We start from the raw sequence: 21,691 nt of genomic DNA, 5'->3' as shown, positions 1-21,691 counted from the left end.
TATAAAAGTGACCCCCAGCTGTGGCATTATCTGTCCAGCTAGTGGAGCCCGATGCTGGTGTAAAAAATACGGGGGACCCCTACTCTATTTGTCCCCCGTATTTTTTGCACCAGCACCAGGCGCAGAGCCCGGTGCTGGTTTTAAAAATACGGGGGATCCCCTGTCAGTTTTTCCCCCGGATTTTTAGAACCAGGACCGGCTCGAAGAGCCCGAGGCTGGTTATGCTTAGGAGGGGGGACCCAACGCAATTTTTTTTCTGATTTTTACCATTCCATTTAAAAAAAAAAAAAAAAAAAAAATATTTTAAAAAATATATAAATAATACTTGTGCCTCCAAAATAGACAAACAAAGTACCTAATCCCTTCTAATATAAATAGATATGCTATTACCAATAAAAAAAAACCCAAAAAAACATGTTTTTAAAATTTTTTATTAGATTCCACCACCAAAGTGTGGCGGATTGAAAATGACGAATTTACTGTCTAAAAGCACTGTTGTCGAATTTCCAAACTTCAATTGAATATACTTTTGTCGAATTGCCGCATTTGTACCATTGCAGAAATGTCGAATTTGACAAATGTCGAATTTCAAAAAGTCGAATTTGGAAAGTCCGTTTTTTTTCCCGTTTTTTAAAAATCGGAACAAATTCCGTCAAATCGCCCGTTTTTCGACAGCGGGACTGTCGAATCCGTTTTTTATTGAATATGTTGAATTTCGGCACCTACTTGCCGGAATTCGACGGTCGAATTGTGTCGAATTAAAAAACGGGCGAAAAATTGCCGCGATTCGCCGGCAATTGCATATACCCCTAAATCTCTTAAAAATACACTTGAACCCAGTTTCTTGAAACCAGAACTTAAAACAACTCCTCATACCCAATCGTGGCTCCAAACAGAAACCAAAGGGTTTTTTAAATGTGGAGCAAGCAGATGTATTACCTGCAACCACATAGATAATAGAATTAAACATGTTAAAATAGAGAATAATGGAGAGCTATATGAAATCAAACATTTTATCAACTGCAATTCTACCTATGTAGTATACATTCTTATATGTGAATGTGGTCTTAAGTATGTGGGACGTACGACTAGGAAACTAAAAGTGAGTTTCTCGAGCACCGTAGAAACATCATTAAGAGGCTCGAGTCCCACAGCGTTTCTCAACATTTCCATGTTACCCATAATGCCAATCCAAAAAATCTCAAAATAATTGGGGTGGAACATATCCCACTGACCATCAGAGGGGGTGATAGATACAAGAGACTATGCCAACAAGAAGCTTACTGGATGTTTAGAATGGGTACAATCTACCCGGGAGGTCTAAATGAGGCTGTCGAATTGAATACCATAATCTAACAAAATTTCCCTCTGATGCCATCTTTCCCTCTCGCACTCCCTTCCTCCCCTTTTTTTTATTTTTTTGTATACATTTTTATATATGTATGCATAATTCCCCACCATTATTGAAGTGTTTGTAGGCTAATGAATTGAATCTGCTTAAGACCATTGACTTTGATTACATGGTCTAGAATTGTTTAGAATTGATATGAAGAGTTCTACTTATTCTAAGTTTTCATAATGTTTTGTCTTGCTGGCCACATAGAATCTCCATTATCCCCTTCTACCTTAGTGATTTCCTCATTTTCTTAATAAGATTCCCTTTTTTTGCTATGACCGTTCTTAAATTTCCTAAATAGAATCTTTAATACATCTAAGTCGGATGCGGTCACGTGACCGCCTCCGTGATAAGTTTCCTTCTACCATGTAGTGTTGGGTTTACAGGATTAGAATCCTGCTAGTAAGGGCGGAAGTGCCTGTAACAACACCGCCTTTGGTTGGCTTCCCACACATGTATGCCCGCCGAGAACGGAAGTGATGCCGCACTAAGGGCGGAAACTGCTATTCCGGCGGCCATTCTGTGATCATTCCCACACACCGATGAGCGCTGCTGAAGCGCCGGTCACATGACGGGCCTACGGTCACGTGACCTGGCACCCGATATACTTCCTTACCACTGGTAAGTGCGGCACGAGTGTCGGTCACGTGACGTGATGACGATCATGTGACCGAGTCTTCAGATATATTACCCTCACAGGGGATATTCCTGTGTTATATATAATTCTGTCCTTATCCAATGGGGGTGCATTTAAATCATCTCCATAGTGACACTAGTCATAACAAACGTATTGATTGGTTGTTGAATATACCTTTACTTCCTGTTCCTCCCAGTTTTTGAAAGTAAATATATGCTGTTTACATGAGTTTTTCTATTAAAATCGGATCTTTGTATATATATTTTTCCATCATATGAGAAGTGGGTCTGTTTTCATTATAATTTTTGCTGTATTTATATGCTTAGCAATCAGTAACCATGCAACACCAGTTTCAGGTGCTAATTAGCCACCATATTGGAATGGGTATATAAACCCCACACACTCAAACCAATGTTACCTTTGAAAAAGCTGCTATTTGACCGCAGCGAAACGCGTCAGCTGTATAGGGACCCATGCCAGGATTCTACTTGGAGACCGAACCATCCCCCACGGAAACCCAGAAAACTACTCCGATTTGGAGGATTTTTTCACTTGCTGAACCGATGAACTTTGCTCACCGCAATGCATGAGGAGCTCACCACTTAAACATCAGGAGCAACATACCCTCTAGCGGTAAAGTTTCAACATTGGACTATTTGCTAACCTCCTAATTGCTTTTGCTGGACTCTAGTATTGGGGGAAACAACCTGGAACGGACTTCCTAGATTGAAAGCTATCCTAATATTCCTGGCTGATTGGGTAACCCTTATTTTATCAGTTGTACTAACTGCAATTTTTATCTTATTATTGGTGCATGCATTAAGGTGTAATCACCTTATTTTAGTGTATTAACTATTAATACATTTTCAAGTATTCATTATATCAGTATTGTCAACATATATCATTTTAGCGCAGCCTCTATCTTTGTTTTGCACTGTAATAACATCCCTGGTCAAAGGACAAGGGTTAACTAGAATACGTACCGAGAAGATCAAGCAAAGCACACAAAACACTGCTACTGACAAGTAAAATATACTATAACAATTACAAAATCCAGAATCTCAATATGGCAAAAACGTCTACCAGGAAACATAAGGCAATACACCTACTCCAGTATCCATAGCGGATAGAAGGCCTTTTAGCAGAATGTACAGTAATGGTTATTGGTTCACTGACCAAAAGGTGACGGGCTCCATATTGCACAACAAACAAAAGGATGTCAGGAATAGTGTACAAAGGGGGGAATTCACAAGATGAGCAAAAGTCATTTACTACTCTGTAAGGACCAGTCCGGCTGGATCGGAGGGACAGGATCATTGGACATTGATGAATATGGAATATTCCATTTGTCCAGAGCTTTCAGACCATTCACTAGGGTTACCAGAACCTTTGTGGAACCAGCATGTGTAACGATCAATTTTGCCAAGAAGCCCCAAAGATACAGAACTTGCATGTGGTGCTGGGCAGAAGTAATGCAGGAAAATGTTTGGCTAACATAGCAGGAGAGAGGTCCCCAAACAGTTGTAGATTCCCCAGGGTCACCGATGAGAAGTACAGCGCAAACGGTCTTTTACATGGTAATAGTGCATCCGAAGGATAGTGTCCCGTGGGGAATCATCTGGAGCATTCCTAGCTTTAGGGAGATGGTGAATGCCATCCATAAGTAGCTGGGAAACAAGCATTTTGGGAAGCAGTTTCTAAAAAATCACCATGTCAACCTCGGCAAGCTCTGAAGGTTGCACAGATTCTGGCATCCCACGGATCTTTACATTGATCCTACGGGCCTTATCCTCAAGATAGGCATCTTATCCAGCGCAGACAGCTAGGCTTGGTTTTATGAGCCGAGATAATGTTGTTGTGGGAGCAACCATCTACTTATTATCGAGGTCGTCCGTACGATCACCGAGGTCATTGAGATCATGTTTTAAGTCCCAAATGCAGGACGTCAAATCAGACATAACTTTTTTCTTGGGGTTGGACAATAGGAGTAACATCCTCTATACGGTAATAGGTTCAATCTAAGTATGCCTTGTCAGATGGTAAGGCAGCAGAATGGGTCACCACAGCCGAAGGCCCCCGAGTCCACCACTGCATGGGGCTGCTGGGCCATCCTTGGTGGGGTCCCTGACGGAGCCCTAAAAAAGCTTACGGGGGAGGGGGGCACCAAAAGGTATATCGGTAGGCACAGAGTATAAATAAATGCTTGTGTAACCGTGCAGGAGATGTTGCGGTGTTCCAAGGTGTGAAACAGACAGGTAGTGAGAAAACAGTCACATCATAGTTATATCAGGGCTATGAGGACTGTAGAGGTCGCATCATACCTGAAATCATAGCAAGAGTAGACATTACGGAGCTCAGGGATATCCCCAGATGAGAATATAGCTCTGATCCTCCATTAGAGAGGAGTGTTCATGGATGGTCTCCTCTGCTACAGGGAATACAAGATGGCGGGTCCCAGGACCCAGAAGGCAGTAACAGAGTGCACCTGAGAGCCAGGGAGAAGCAGGACCAGGCCAGCAGCCGCGGCAAGACCAGGTGTACAAGAGTTACATGCTCCAACTAGTGCGCAGAAATAGGTCTTCCAACAGCACTGGGAGGTGGCGTGGTATCTGGTCGGTGACTGACTGAACTCCAGTTCTGGCTCCACTGAAGCAGGGCAGCTCCCACAGGTAACGAGCAGCAGCAGAGATGCGCAGGCTACACTTGCAGCACAGAATCGGTAGAGGGAAGGAGACAGGCAGCATAAAAAGCCACCGAGCACTGTCGTTGCAAGAGACACGTCCTTGGTGGCTTAGACACGCCCCCAACGGCTTAATAAAAAAAAAAATTTTTTTGCAGGAAAAAAAGATCACGCTTGATATTTTCTATTGGATAGCGTGAGAATCAGGAGCCCACATACCTGTAGTAATTAAAAAATGGAAGTGATAGGTGGATTCATTTTTTTGTGCCACAAATACTGCACCCAACTGGATATACCTGTACAGTCTTTTTTTACATGCAAGGGGCCTTGAATGTTTGTATAATCAATTTATACAATGCTATACCATTTATTTAGGAGAGACTTGTTTTCAAGATCAGATCAGTCGGGTAGAAGGTCAGGGCCAAGTTTAAAGCTTGAGAACCAAAAAAATATGCAGTACAGAAGAAGAGTGGAAAGAGCTGGAAAATAAGAGTGGCTTGAGAACTAACAATAAAAAACATTGTGAAGACTTGTTTGAGACTTGAAATTATTGGATGCAATGCAGTCTTTTGTCAACTGACTTTTGTTGAATCACCAGTACATTAAAGTATAAAAGGGGAAGATTTTATTATTATTTTTCTTGCATAGGGATCACTCAGATTTCCTTCAGTACGATTAACATTTTAAGAGCAAAAACAAACACTTTCCTAGCCTTCATGTTCTTTACCCACCATTCACCCCTAGTTCTGATTTGCATCTCCCACCTTCTCATTCCTAATCACATCATATATATAAATTATTCCTAACAGAGTCTGGTTTTCCCGCATGACTTCTTGCGAGTTCTTTGCCTAATCTGTATTTACTAGTCAGACAAGATTGCCTAATGCAAAATGAACTAATTCTAGGTAACCATGCTGCATTACAAAGTGAATTCAGACTGATCAGAGTAGCTATCAGTAGATAACAATAAGAAATGCTTTCTGTAGTTACTATTTCCTGGTACACTAAAAGTCCCAACAGGTAAAGGAGTGGGAAGAGGGCCTAGGGTTTTCAAATGAGGTGGATAAATTATTTTGCAGGCCTGATTTTCTTATGGGCTATTCCTTTTGATGGTGAGGATCAATGCCATCTTACATACAGTATGTTGCTGCACGATGATACACATCAAACGTATTTTCATGCATACAATTGTCAAAGATATATAGTTCAATATGTAAATTCACATTGTAATTATGCCTGTGTTTTTGACATAAACACGTCCAATTCTAAATGAGCCTCACACAGCACATTTAAGCTATTCTCTTACCTGACACTGCTCAGCTGGCAAGCCTTTTGGAAATGCTCTCGAAGATGACCAAAGTCTCGCCCACTGAACGCTGCGTCTTTGAAATACCCCAACTCCTTAAAAAAGTGATTAGCTGCTTCTCGACAAGCTGGATCCTGCAGGGCACTGGCTTCAGAAGGAATGTGGGGCACAGTGATGGTAAGGCCACCCACTGTCAGCTTCATAAACATCTCAGGTTTCAGCGGCTCCAGAAGAGCAGTGGAAGACTGTTTACCTGCCAAAAAGGAGATTTATGGTAAGAACTTACCTTTGTATCCAAATATTCCGAAATACGGAATATTCCGAAATACGGAATTTTTTGAGTGAGAGTGAGATGGTGAAACCTTTGTTTTCTGATGGCTCAGTGTACACAAACTTTGTTTAATACACACAGTTATTAAAAATATTGTATTAAATGACCCCCAGGCTGTGTGTGTATAAGGTGTATATGAAACATAAATGAATTGTGTTAATGTACACACATTTTGTTTAATGCACAAAGTTATAAAAAATATTGGCTAAAATGACCCTCAGGCTGTGTGTATAAGGTGTATATGTAACATAAATGTATTCTGTGCTTAGACTTGGGTCTCATCACCATAATATCTCATTATGGTATGCAATTATTCCAAAATACATAAAAATCCGATATCCAAAACACTTCTGGTCCCAAGCATTTTGGATAAGGGATACTCAACCTGTAGTAGTCAATGTTGCACACACACAATACATAAAAGTAGTTTTTCCCATTAACACACAGTTTAATACAAAGAGGACAGCAGGGAGTAATCCTGCCCTATAAACATTTAACCAAACCAAGCTGTTTCCCTTATCTTGCAAGTGAATGTTGGATCTTGTTCTCACATAGAACACTTTAATCAGTGATGGTGGTATACCCACCCATGCTTCCAAATAGGTGGACAACCAGGCGGAAGCGGATGGCAAATTTTTAGCCCAAATGGTATAATTTTAGACTCTGACAAGCGTAACAGGGTGGAGAAAGTTTACGGTTCTTAAACGTCTTAGGTAAATGTGATCTGCTATTATGCATTACTGGAATCTGTAGAGGAAAAATAATTTGCTCTGGCCAAACCGTATAACAGAGCATAAACAAAGGGCAGAGAATAGGCGTTAGATTACATAATTCAGCTGGGGCCAGTCTTGTTATTCTTGGAGACCAACTCAACATAGATTGTCCATGGACTAATAGTAGCCTGGATAACGCATAGACCCAGGATCACCTGTACCTTCCTGTATATACTCTAACTATGCCATTACTTGCTACTGAACTGCACCTCAGGGGACTGCAATACTGGCTCCAGCTACTTTCCCCTACTGGCACCAAACTGTTAGCACACTACATTTACACCACCATTCTGTCTGGCATCCTCATGGAATTCAGGAATGGGACAAACCTTGATAACTTTATCAGAAAGCAGCAAACCACTGCTATAGACTCAACAAGCTTGTGGTATTTTATATACATGTTGATATGATAGGAGCACTGTCACAGACCATCACTGGCAAATAACACCACAGAGCTGATGTCACTCAGATGTTTTGAGATAGCATCCGAGCTACAGTATCCATACTACCATATTAGCATCATAACCAGTACTTTCTATCTGACCTTAAAAAATTCTACTGCTCAAGCTCGGACCATACTAGGGGGCGTATTTACAGGTTGAGTATCCCTTATCCAAAATGCTTGGGACCAGAGGTATTTTGGATATCGGATTTTTCCGTATTTTGGAATAATTGCATACCATAATGAGATATCATGGTGATGGGACCTAAATCTAAGCACAGAATGCATTTATGTTACATATACACCTTATACACACAGCCGGAAGGTAATTTTAACCAATATTTTTTGTGACTTTCTGCAGTGAACAAAGTGTATCTACATTCACACAATTCATTTATATTTCATATACACCTTATACACACAGCCTGAAGGTCATTTAATACAATATTTTTAATAGCTTTGTGTATTAAACAAAGTTTGTATACATTGAGCCATCAAAAAACAAAGGTTTCACTATCTCACTCTCACTCAAAAAAGTCCGTATTTCGGAATATTCCGTATTTCGGAATATTTGGATATGGGATACTCAACCTGTATTATAAATTGTGGCCACTATAATGGGAAATAAGGATTCTTTTGGGAGGGGGATTTACTAATAAAAGTCGCAAAGACACAGGCTCCAATAGAGAATCCAGCAGAGAAGGGCAGCATGGTGGTGGTGCTGGAGCTTCCCTGACAGCTCTAGCTCTCAGGCAGCCCTGCAGTGTCCGAATCTATAAGACTATTCCAGTTATATGCCACCAAAATAATATCCCACAAATAAAAAATAATGAATGACACCATCATTCATAAAAAGTGGAAAATCTTCTGTGTGCACTTAGCATATATATGAGCAAGATGAGGATATTGTATATATATATATATATATATATATATATATATATATATATATATATATATAGTCAGCTGGTTTCTTATAAATAAGAAAAGGGCGGCACTCCAATAAACATGTGAAAAAGATTCTTTAGTAGATACTCATCTGTGTCAACGTTTCAAGGCTCGCAGGCCTTTTCGTCAGGACGCATATAACAGTGTCAAGTTATATATGACCCTGTTGCCAATATATAAAAGACTCCGGCCGAACACGTACGTTTTTTTTAACGCAGTAAACGTTTACAAGCCAAAACCAACCAGATTTTGCCTTGTAAGCGTTTGCTGCTTTAAAAAAAAACGTAACAAGTTTGGCCTGGGTATCAGGGCTCCGGCCATCTCGCAAGCCATTATATCTGGCCCCATATGTTCTAATAATAACCGATCACTGTTGCATGATGCAACTACCAATGGTCTCCTTATACATTAACAAAGTAAATGAACAGTAAAAAAGAAAAAAGTATCCAGCAGATCTCACCTTGTATTTTGTTGAGGTTTTGCAGTGGTGGGATGGTGGCGGAAAATGGTGAATTTCCATATTGTCTAGGGCTGTTCATCATTAACTGAAAGAAGAGCCAATATGTAAACAGAATAGAATGTCACAATTGATCTATCTATAAATGATATATATATTTATCTATAGTAGCAAGAGAAAATGAATGGTACTACAGTATCATCTAGTATTATAAGACATTTGTGGTCTGAGACGTAGCTATTTCTGCGTGTGATTATGCAACTGATGATATTGGAATGCTGGATTTTTCCTGTTGCTACAGTATACTAATTTGGTTCCTGCACCCTCTGCTATATGGGCTAATAATAAGATTTTACTTACCGATAAATCTATTTCTCGGAGTCCGTAGTGGATGCTGGGGTTCCTGAAAGGACCATGGGGAATAGCGGCTCCGCAGGAGACAGGGCACAAAAAGTAAAGCTTTTCCAGATCAGGTGGTGTGCACTGGCTCCTCCCCCTATGACCCTCCTCCAGACTCCAGTTAGGTACTGTGCCCGGACGAGCGTACACAATAAGGGAGGATTTTGAATCCCGGGTAAGACTCATACCAGCCACACCAATCACACCGTACAACTTGTGATCTAAACCCAGTTAACAGTATGATAACAGCGGAGCCTCTGAAAGATGGCTTCCTTCAACAATAACCCGAATTAGTTAACAATAACTATGTACAATTATTGCAGATAATCCGCACTTGGGATGGGCGCCCAGCATCCACTACGGACTCCGAGAAATAGATTTATCGGTAAGTAAAATCTTATTTTCTCTATCGTCCTAGTGGATGCTGGGGTTCCTGAAAGGACCATGGGGATTATACCAAAGCTCCCAAACGGGCGGGAGAGTGCGGATGACTCTGCAGCACCGAATGAGAGAACTCCAGGTCCTCCTTAGCCAGAGTATCAAATTTGTAAAATTTTACAAACGTGTTCTCCCCTGACCACGTAGCTGCTCGGCAAAGTTGTAATGCCGAGACCCCTCGGGCAGCCGCCCAAGATGAGCCCACCTTCCTTGTGGAGTGGGCCTTTACAGATTTAGGCTGTGGCAGGCCTGCCACAGAATGTGCAAGTTGGATTGTGCTACAGATCCAACGAGCAATCGTCTGCTTAGACGCAGGAGCACCCATCTTGTTGGGTGCATACAATATAAACAACGAGTCAGATTTTCTGACTCCAGCTGTCCTTGCAATATATATTTTTAATGCTCTGACAACGTCCAGTAACTTGGAGTCCTCCAAGTCACTTGTAGCCGCAGGCACTACAATAGGCTGGTTCAGATGAAATGCTGACACCACCTTAGGGAGAAAATGCGGACGAGTCCGCAGTTCTGCCCTGTCCGAATGGAAAATCAGATATGGGCTTTTGTAAGATAAAGCTGCCAGTTCTGACACTCTCCTGGCCGAAGCCAGGGCTAGAAGCATGGTCACTTTCCATGTGAGATATTTCAAATCCACCTTTTTTAGTGGTTCAAACCAATGAGATTTTAGAAAGTCCAAAACCACACTGAGATCCCACGGTGCCACTGGAGGCACCACAGGAGGCTGTATATGCAGCACTCCCTTAACAAAGGTCTGGACTTCAGGGACTGAAGCCAATTCTTTTTGAAAGAAAATCGACAGGGCCGAAATTTGAACCTTAATAGATCCCAATTTGAGACCCATAAACAATCCTGATTGCAGGAAATGTAGGAATCGACCCAGTTGAAATTCCTCCGTCGGAGCACTCCGATCTTCGCACCACGCAACATATTTTCGCCAAATTCGGTGATAATGTTGCACGGTTACTTCCTTCCTTGCTTTAATCAAAGTAGGAATGACTTCTTCCGGCATGCCTTTTTCCTTTAGGATCCGGCGTTCAACCGCCATGCCGTCAAACGCAGCCGCGGTAAGTCTTGAAACAGACAGGGACCCTGCTGAAGCAAGTCCCTCCTTAGAGGTAGAGGCCACGGATCTTCCGTGATCATCTCTTGAAGTTCCGGGTACCAAGTCCTTCTTGGCCAATCCGGAACCACTAGTATCGTTCTCACGCCTCTTTGCCGTATAATTCTCAATACTTTTGGTATGAGAGGCAGAGGAGGAAACACATACACCGACTGGTACACCCAAGGCGTTACCAGCGCGTCCACAGCTATTGCCTGCGGATCTCTTGACCTGGCGCAATACCTGTCCAGTTTTTTGTTGAGGCGAGACGCCATCATGTCCACCATTGGTCTTTCCCAACGGGTTACCAGCATGTGGAAGACTTCTGGATGAAGTCCCCACTCTCCCGGGTGAAGATCGTGTCTGCTGAGGAAGTCTGCTTCCCAGTTGTCCACTCCCGGGATGAACACTGCTGACAGTGCTATCACATGATTCTCTGCCCAGCGAAGAATCCTTGCAGCTTCTGCCATTGCACTCCTGCTTCTTGTGCCGCCCTGTCTGTTCACATGGGCGACTGCCGTGATGTTGTCCGACTGGATCAACACCGGTTTTCCTTGAAGCAGAGGTTCTGCCTGGCTTAGAGCATTGTATATTGCTCTTAGTTCCAGAATGTTTATGTGAAGAGACGTTTCCAGGCTCGTCCATACTCCCTGGAAGTTTCTTCCTTGTGTGACTGCTCCCCAGCCTCTCAGGCTGGCGTCCGTGGTCACCAGGATCCAATCCTGTATGCCGAATCTGCGGCCCTCCAATAGATGAGGACTCTGCAACCACCACAGAAGAGACACCCTTGTCCTTGGAGACAGGGTTATCCGTAGGTGCATCTGAAGATGCGACCCTGACCATTTGTCCAACAGATCCCTTTGGAAAATTCTTGCGTGGAATCTGCCGAATGGAATTGCTTCGTAAGAAGCCACCATTTTTCCCAGGACTCTTGTGCATTGATGTACAGACACCTTTCCTGGTTTTAGGAGGTTCCTGACAAGCTCGGATAACTCCTTGGCTTTTTCCTCCGGGAGAAAAACCTTTTTCTGAACCGTGTCCAGAATCATCCCTAGAAACAGCAGACGAGTTGTCGGCATTAACTGGGATTTTGGAATATTCAGAATCCACCCGTGCTGTTTTAGCACTTCTTGAGACAGTGCTAATCCCATCTCTAGCTGTTCTCTGGACCTTGCCCTTATTAGGAGATCGTCCAAGTATGGGATAATTAATACGCCTTTTCTTCGAAGAAGAATCATCATCTCGGCCATTACCTTTGTAAAGACCCGAGGTGCCGTGGACAATCCGAACGGCAGCGTCTGAAACTGATAGTGACAGTTTTGTACAACGAACCTGAGGTACCCCTGGTGTGAGGGGTAAATTGGAACGTGGAGATACGCATCCTTGATGTCCAAGGATACCATAAAGTCCCCCTCTTCCAGGTTCGCTATCACTGCTCTGAGTGATTCCATCTTGAACTTCTTTATGTACAGGTTCAAGGACTTCAGATTTAGAATAGGCCTTACCGAGCCATCCGGCTTCGGTACCACAAAAAGAGTGGAATAATACCCCTTCCCTTGTTGTAGAAGAAGTACCTTGACTATCACCTGCTGAGAGTACAGCTTGTGAATGGCTTCCAAAACCGTCTCCCTTTCGGAGGGGGACGTTGGTAAAGCAGACTTCAGGAAACGGCGAGGTGGATCTGTCTCTAATTCCAACCTGTACCCCTGAGATATTATCTGCAGGATCCAGGGATCTACTTGCGAGTGAGCCCACTGCGCGCTGTAATTTTTGAGACGACCCCCCACCGTCCCCGAGTCCGCTTGAGAAGCCCCAGCGTCATGCTGAGGCTTTTGTAGAAGCCGGGGAGGGCTTCTGTTCCTGAGAAGGAGCTGCCTGTTGCTGTCTCTTCCCTCGACCTCTGCCTCGTGGCAGATATGAATAGCCCTTTGCTCTCTTATTTTTAAAGGAACGAAAGGGCTGCGGTTGAAAGGTCGGTGCCTTTTTCTGTTGGGGAGTGACTTGAGGTAGAAAGGTGGATTTCCCGGCTGTAGCCGTGGCCACCAAATCTGATAGACCGACTCCAAATAACTCCTCCCCTTTATACTGCAAAACTTCCATATGCCGTTTTGAATCCGCATCGCCTGTCCACTGTCGCGTCCATAAAGTTCTTCTGGCCGAAATGGACATAGCACTTACCCGTGATGCCAGTGTGCAGATATCCCTCTGTGCATCACGCATATAAAGAAATGCATCCTTTATTTGTTCTAACGACAGTAAAATATTGTCCCTGTCCAGGGTATCAATATTTTCAATCAGGGACTCTGACCAAACTACCCCAGCACTGCACATCCAGGCAGTCGCTATAGCTGGTCGTAGTATAACACCTGCATGTGTGTATATACTTTTTTGGATATTTTCCATCCTCCTATCTGATGGATCTTTAAGTGCGGCCGTCTCAGGAGAGGGTAACGCCACTTGTTTAGATAAGCGTGTTAGCGCCTTGTCCACCCTAGGAGGTGTTTCCCAGCGCTCCCTAACCTCTGGCGGGAAAGGGTATAATGCCAATAATTTCTTTGAAATTATCAGCTTTTTATCAGGGGCAACCCACGCTTCATTACACACGTCATTTAATTCTTCTGATTCAGGAAAAACTATAGGTAGTTTTTTCACACCCCACATAATACCCTGTTTAGTGGTACCTGTAGTATCAGCTAAATGTAACGCCTCCTTCATTGCCAAAATCATATAACGTGTGGCCCTACTGGAAAATACGGTTGATTCGTCACCGTCACCACTGGAGTCATCGCCTGTGTCTGGGTCTGTGTCGACCGACTGAGGCAAAGGGCGTTTCACAGCCCCTGACGGTGTTTGAGTCGCCTGGACAGGCACTAATTGATTGTCCGGCCGTCTCATGTCGTCAAACGACTGCTTTAGCGTGTTGACACTATCCCGTAGTTCCATAAATAAAGGCATCCATTCTGGTGTCGACTCCCTAGGGGGTGACATCCTCATATTTGGCAATTGCTCCGCCTCCACGCCAATATCGTCCTCATACATGTCGACACACACGTACCGACACACAGCAGACACACAGGGAATGCTCCTAACGAAGACAGGACCCACTAGCCCTTTGGGGAGACAGAGGGAGAGTTTGCCAGCACACACCAAAAGCGCTATATATATATATCAGGGATAGCCTTATAATAAGTGCTCCCTTATAGCTGCTTTGTTATATCAAAATATCGCCATAAATTTGCCCCCCCTCTCTGTTTTACCCTGTTTCTGTAGTGCAGTGCAGGGGAGAGACTTGGGAGCCGTCCTGACCAGCGGAGCTGTGAGAGGAAATGGCGCCGTGTGCTGAGGAGATAGGCCCCGCCCCTTTTCTGGCGGGCTCGTCTCCCGCTATTTAGAGAAATCAGGCAGGGGTTAAATATCTCCATATAGCCTCTGGGGGCTATATGTGAGGTATTTTTAGCCTTTATATAGGTTACATTTGCCTCCCAGGGCGCCCCCCCCCCCAGCGCCCTGCACCCTCAGTGACCGCGTGTGAAGTGTGCTGAGAGGAAAATGGCGCACAGCTGCAGTGCTGTGCGCTACCTTAAGAAGACTGCAGGAGTCTTCAGCCGCCGATTCTGGACCTCTTCTGACTTCAGCATCTGCAAGGGGGCCGGCGGCGCGGCTCCGGTGACCATCCAGGCTGTACCTGTGATCGTCCCTCTGGAGCTTGATGTCCAGTAGCCAAGAAGCCAATCCATCCTGCACGCAGGTGAGTTGACTCCTTCTCCCCTCAGTCCCTCGCTGCAGTGATCCTGTTGCCAGCAGGAATCACTGTAAAATAAAAAACCTAGCTAAACTTTTTCTAAGCAGCTCTTTAGGAGAGCCACCTAGATTGCACCCTTCTCGGCCGGGCACAAAAATCTAACTGGAGTCTGGAGGAGGGTCATAGGGGGAGGAGCCAGTGCACACCACCTGATCTGGAAAAGCTTTACTTTTTGTGCCCTGTCTCCTGCGGAGCCGCTATTCCCCATGGTCCTTTCAGGAACCCCAGCATCCACTAGGACGATAGAGAAATATACTGTACAGTTATGATATTTTATTTATTTAGATTTGACATCAACAGTAGATTCAGTTCAGTGTAAACTAGATCTAATACAGCTGCTTCTGTTACAGGTATCTCTTGCATTGCCCTCTGGTCTGGAAAGTCTTAGTGGTGCCATGGGAAGTCCTTTTCAGATGAGAAAGGCTTAATATTCAATGTAAATCAATTTCAACTGGTCAATAGACATTTTCTGGATTCAGACAGGACTAGCAGTGCTACTGTGTTACCAACATTTCCCTGCCTCTTATAGCATTCACATTATGAATATCGGGTCGATTAGAAGTTGTATGCAGGTCCAAATACAGCGGCATTCTGAATGTAGATTGCAAACAGAATGCTAATGAGACGATAGGCCTGATGTGTACGCATCTCACCAGTAAACATTATGCTGTACGTAAGATCAGCAGTTATCACTGTTACAGGCCCATACACCTACTTTATGCTAGGTACAAAGATCCATCTGAGTTTGGTGTCCAGAATGAATTATGCATGACTCAGAATAGTGAATAAAGTCACTTACATGCCAAGGACACACCTTTGAGTGTGCTCGCACTGTTGCCACCCAGAAACTCCTATTTTACATTTGCAGTCAAGCGGCTGAGATTCACGCATCTCTGAATCAGGCGTATGGTTCCAAAGGCACACATGCAGCCTGGGACGCATGAGCAGTAACGGATTCTATTGCATATGAAGCCTTCAGAATCAGGCCCATTATGTTCTCTTTTCTGTCGCTTTAGTCAGTTGCATAGTCACTGCCTTGCCGTAAATGTACAGTATTTTCCTAGTTTGTATGTTCACAGATGGCGTAATGGTTAGAATTACTGCCTCACAGTTCTGAGGTCATGGGGTTTGTTCCCACCACAGCCCTAATCTTCCCCCATGGTTGTGTGTGTTTGCTCTGCGTACTCTAATTTCCTTACACAGTCCAATGAACTGGTAGGTTTGTGTGCATTTACATGTGGTAGGGAATATACACTGATGGGAAAATAGGGACTGATGTGAATGGCCACAGCGCTGCGGAATATGTGTGCGCTATATAAATAATTGGTAATAACAAGTCAGGGTAAACATTCCAAAATGCCCAGTCTTCAGTGATCATAAGTGGGATTTTCAGTGTGTGTGTAATGTATTGCTGAATATTATTCCAGAAAATTCAAACTCTAGAGCAGCACCATAAACGGTGTCATATATTCAACAGGTGAGACACAGTTATAATGAATAAAAAAGTTGCAACAATTAGATCAGGCATGTCCAAACTGCGGTCCTCCAGCTGTTGTGAAACTACATATCCCAGCATGCCCCGACATAGTTTTGCTGTCAGAGAATGCTAAAGCTGGCTCAGGGCATGCTGGGATGTGTAGTTTCTCAACATCTGGAGGGCCGCAGTTTGGACATGCCTGAATTAGATATTTTAATTTGAGGGTATAATAGGCCTACACAATATCTTAAGGTGCATGTCCATACAGGACATATTAAACCAACTATTTACTTTAACACAGGACTGGAAAACAAAAGAACGTTTCAAATTAGGAAACGCATCCCTCAACCTAGCTAAACCGCCAAGATGATGTCAAGGTCCTGGTACAGAGCAAATACATTTTAAAAAGTGGAGTAAGGTTCCGAGGGAAGCCGACGCAACGCACCATCCAAGCCACACTGCTTATCTACATCAGTAAGAATGCATAGGCCCTACTGGACATAGATCATTTCCTTTAATTAAGTAAAAACAGGTATTAGTAAGTCAGGGAGTGAGACTGTGCGTGTAAAGTGCATCTCTATCAAAATTGCTGAAAAAATGTTAAGCCCAAAGGGACCAGATACGAACATCTTAGAGAGGGCTGCCACACTGGCAATAAAAGCTTTGTGGAAAGGCACAGAAGCCAGCTCATAAAATAAAAGCATGGTGCACTATTGTCAGCTGAGGGCAGAAGATGGAGCAGTAGAGTACAGCATTCATATATTCATGCAGACGATGGAGCGGTATAGTACAGCACACATATTCTATGTAGACAAAAGTGATTGGACACTGACATCAAATAGATCAACAAGATTTTATGGACATCAGTACTTTGTAGGTCCACCACATGCAGCGATTACCACAGACACCCTTCTTGGAGCACAGTCCACAAATTCCTGGACAACAGCAGTGCCATCCCACCTTAAGTACAGTGACCAACTGTGACACTGAAGAAGGCCGGGTCAGTCTACAACGCACCTGTTGCTCCAATTCATCCCAGGGGTTCTCAGTGGGGTTAAAATGTAGACTCGGAGCTGGCCAGTCAATCCGGCTTACCAAATTTTCTGTATACCAGTCCAGCATCTCCCTGGAAACATGACAGTGTGTAGTCTATGATAATCCCCTTTTCAAACTCAGGGGCAGACGTATTAACCTGGAGAAGGCATAAGGAAGTGATAAACCAGTGAGAAGTGCAAGGTGATAAAGGCACCAGCCAATCAGATCCTAACTGTTAATTTACATATTGGAGCCGATTGGCTGGTGCCTTTATCACCTTACACATATCACTGATTTATCACTTCCTTATGCCTTTCTCCAGGTTAATACATCTGCCCCTGTGTTAGCTCCTTCCGGCAAGCCAATTCGTCAGTAAATGATGTAATCAGTGCCCCTCTACCTATTTTATACCTTCACAAACACGTGTCTGCTGCAGGAACACCATTTCACTTGCGCAGGGGGGTGTCCAATCATTTTTGTCTACATAGTCTATATTTATGCAGATGATGGAGCGGTAGATTACAGTATACATATATTCATGTAGATGATGGAGCGGTAGGGTACAGTATACCTATATTCATGGCATGGCTCTTACCCCAGGAGTAAACGCTGGACCCTGAAATTGATGGCTGCTGTAATCACTGTAAATCGAAGAGTCAAGATCCACGTCTGACATCTCAGTTGTAGATCGGACAGAACTGACACTATTTGTCATAGCTACCATAGAGAAAAACATATCTGCAAAGAGGAACAATGCAAGTTTAGAATACATGTCACTTTTGATTGTGTTATTATGCTTTGCCTTTAAACCTTTATGTTGAAAACAAAGCCCCAACAGACACTTAGCAGGGTGGCTGCTGGGGTCAAAACCTCACCTCCATTCTCCAAAGTCTGGAAAGGCACAAGTTCAGGATCTGGCATAAACAGTGAACCAGGTCCCGAGTGCAGCTGCTGGTTGAGATCCTGTTCTATCAACTTCAAATCCTCCATGTCCAAAGGACGACTTTTTAGCAACTTCTCCCTAATACTGCTCGATTCTGCAACACAAAATAAAAACGCTCCTATCAGTACTGTTAGCATATACTGTTCAGTAACCGGGGAATGATCATGTAACAGTCAAATGGCTTCTCGGCCTTTTGGCTAAGATCAAGTGTAGTACCTGCTCGAGGGAAACACTTGGTGGAGTACCTGTTCTTACACTGGGAGCGTGAGAGGTCCCTAGTGTGGAATGGAGAAACACCTTGTGGAGTACCATGCCGGGGTGTGGCAATGCCTCTGGTCGAGAGTGGAGAAAATAGGATTTTGGTACTTACCAGGTAAATCCTTTTCTTTGAATCCATAGGGGGCACTGGAGTACTCTTGGGATATGGACAGGCTTCCGTAGGAACAGCACTGAATATTTAAATTTAGAACACTCCACCCCTCCATATCCCTGAGTACCTCTCAGTGTTTTTTACTGAGCCGAACAGGAACTATAGAGAGGTTGACAATGGAGTATTACATATAACATAATGGACAATAACGAAGTTGACACATAACGTTACTGACAACGAAACAGTTGACACCCTAACCAGCACTTGTAATTTGAACCAGTCGGTGAAAGTGTGTTACCATAAGATCCTCAGAACTCACCACAACTAGGTAAAACTGCTCTGGGTGGGCGTCCAGTGCCCCCTATGGATTCAAAGAAAAGGATTTACCTGGTAAGTACCAAAATCCTATTTTCTTTATCATCCACTAGGGGTCACTGGAGTACTCTTGGGACGTACCAAAGCTTCCCCCGTGGGCGGGAGAGCTGTTTGGCACTTGTAACACTAGGCGGCCAAAGCTAGATGCTGATGCCGCAAACGTATCAAACTTGTAAAAGCGCACAAACGTGTGCACTGAAGACCATGTAGCCGCACGGCAAAGCTGCGTCGTAGAAGCTCCCCGACCAGCTGCCCATGAAGTTCCCACAGAACGTGTGGAATGAGCGGTTACTGACGTAGGCGGTTGTAACCTAGCATGAAGGTAAGCCTGACGTATGGTCAGTTTTATCCATCTGGATAAGGTTTGTTTAGATGCTGGCCAACCCATCTTGGCCGCATCATAGAGAACAAACAACGTATCCGTCTTATGAACTGAAGACGTTCGGGATACATAAACGCGTAATGCGCGTATCACATCCAGAGTTCCAGAATGTGCTGTCAACACAGGAACTACTATTGGTTGATTGATGTGAAAAGATGACACTACCTTTGGTAAGAAAGCGGGATTCGTCCGAAGTTCCGCTCTGTCATCATGAAACACCAAATACGGTGACTTGCATGACAAGGCACCCAAATCCGAAACACGCCTTGCCGAAGCTAAGGCTAGAAGAAAAATTGTTTTCCAAGTGAGAAACTTTATATCCACTTGCTGTAAGGGTTCAAAATATGAAGACTGTAAGAACTCTAAAACCAGATTCAAGTCCCATGGCGCTGTAGGTGGAATGAATGGAGGCTGTACTCTGAGGACACCTTGGAGAAAAGTGCGTATAGACGGCAATAGAGCCAATCGTCTTTGAAAGTAAATTGACAAAGCAGATACCTGCACCTTTAGTGTAGATAAACGCAGTCCTCCATCTAACCCTGTTTGTAGAAATAACAAAAGGCGGGATAACTTGAAAGATGATGTCGGAAACTTCCGAGCTTCACACCAACCTATATAGGCACGCCATATTCTGTAATAATGAGCTGCCGTAACCGGCTTCCTAGCTCGTAACATGGTTGGTATAACCGAATCTGGAATGCCCTCTCTTCTTAAGAGGGCGGTCTCAACAGCCACCCCGTCAAAAACGCAGCCGCGCTAAATCGGGGTAAAGGAACGGACCCTGTTGTAACAGGTCTGGATGCAGTGGGAGCGGCCAAGGATCGTCTGCGAGTAGTCCTCGGAGATCCGAGAACCAAGCTCTCCGAGGCCAATGAGGCGCCACTAGTATGACTGTGACCGACTCTCTTTTGATCCGTTTTAGCACCAGAGGGAGCAACGGAAACGGTGGAAACAGATACACAAAACTGTACGGCCACGCGACAGTGAGAGCATCCACCACCACTGCCTTTGGATCTCTTGTTCTGGACACATACTGGAACGTTTGGTGATTGTGTCGAGACGCCATCAGGTCCACCTGAGGATAACCCCATCGCTGAACCAACATGTGAAACACTTCTGGATTTAATGCCCATTCGCCTGGATGAAAATCCCGACGACTGAGATAATCCGCTTCCCAGTTGTCCACTCCCGGAATGAACACGGCCGACAATATCACCTGGTGGCATTCCGCCCAATTGAGGATTCGAGCTACTTCCCGCATTGCCATGCGGCTTCTCGTTCCTCCTTGTTTGTTGATGTATGCGACCGCCGTCGCATTGTCTGACTGCACTTGGACAGGCTGAGAGCGAAGCATGTGCACTGCTTGTCGTAGCGCATTGTAAATTGCGCAGAGTTCCAGGACATTTATAGACAGCAATTTTTCGTGATCCGCCCAGAGACCCTGGAGCTGACAATTTTGAATTACCGCTCCCCAACCTCTGAGACTGGCGTCCGTAGTTAGAATTATCCAATTCCAGCCTCCGAACCGTCTTCCTGCGGTTAAATTGTGTTCCTTGAGCCACCAGAGCAGAGATACTCTTGCCCTTGGCGACAACCTCACCCTGTGGTGAATCTGCAGATGCGAGCCCGACCACTGGGCGAGCACATTCAGCTGAAATGGACGAGAGTGAAATCTTCCGAACTGAAGCGCCTCGAAAGCTGCCACCATTGTGCCTAAGAGGCGAATGCACAAGTGTACCGACACTGTGCGTGGCTTGAGCACTAATTGTACTAGATGGCGTAGAATTTGTACTTTCTGCTGTGGTAGGTAAATTCTTTGATTGACCGTATCGAGAATCATACCTAGGAACTGAAGGCGTTGAGACGGAATTAGATGTGATTTTTTTGAAGTTGACAATCCAACCGTGGTGAACCAGTACCTCGTATGTTAGCAGCGCATGTTGGAGAAGTATCTGTTGAGACGGAGCTTTGATGAGCAGATCGTCTAAATATGGAACTATTGTCACTCCCAGGGATCTGAGATGAGCTATCATGACAGACATCACTTTGGTGAATACCCGAGGCGCTGATGACAGGCCAAACGGTAGAGCCTGAAACTGGTAATGGTTCTGGCGTATTGCAAACCGTAAGAATTTCTGATGAGGCTGCCAAATTGGAATGTGTAAGTACGCATCCTTGAGGTCTAGCGCAATCATAAATTCCTTTGGCTCTAAACCCGCAATCACCGAACGCAGAGACTCCATCTTGAATCTGTAGTAAGTTACGTACTGATTGAGACCCTTTAAGTTCAATATTGGTCTGACTGAGCCATCCGGCTTCGGTACCACAAAAAGACTTGAATAATAACCCTGACCCTGTTGGTGTACAGGGACCGGAATCAAAA

General features: G+C 44.2%; 1 protein-coding gene and 1 pseudogene across 2 annotated transcripts in view; one reads left to right on the top strand and one right to left on the bottom strand.

The window, feature by feature from the left end:
* The window catches only part of ATG2A (autophagy related 2A), a 336,387-nt gene that overhangs the window by 249,036 nt on the left and 65,660 nt on the right, over positions 1-21,691 (bottom strand). For both annotated transcript variants that reach the window (XM_063944836.1, XM_063944835.1), the window contains exons 8-11: positions 18,114-18,275; positions 17,834-17,976; positions 8,974-9,058; positions 6,020-6,272 (exon numbers count right to left, since the gene is read on the bottom strand). In XM_063944836.1, the coding sequence (XP_063800906.1) occupies positions 6,020-6,272; positions 8,974-9,058; positions 17,834-17,976; positions 18,114-18,275 (643 nt within the window). The remainder of the gene's footprint in view (positions 1-6,019; positions 6,273-8,973; positions 9,059-17,833; positions 17,977-18,113; positions 18,276-21,691) is intronic.
* On the top strand, positions 18,359-18,431 carry LOC134971038 (U2 spliceosomal RNA; annotated as a pseudogene).

This window comes from Pseudophryne corroboree, chromosome 11 (genome assembly GCF_028390025.1).
Source record: "Pseudophryne corroboree isolate aPseCor3 chromosome 11, aPseCor3.hap2, whole genome shotgun sequence".
NCBI lineage: Eukaryota > Metazoa > Chordata > Amphibia > Anura > Myobatrachidae > Pseudophryne > Pseudophryne corroboree.
This window is presented reverse-complemented; position numbering and strand designations above follow the sequence as displayed.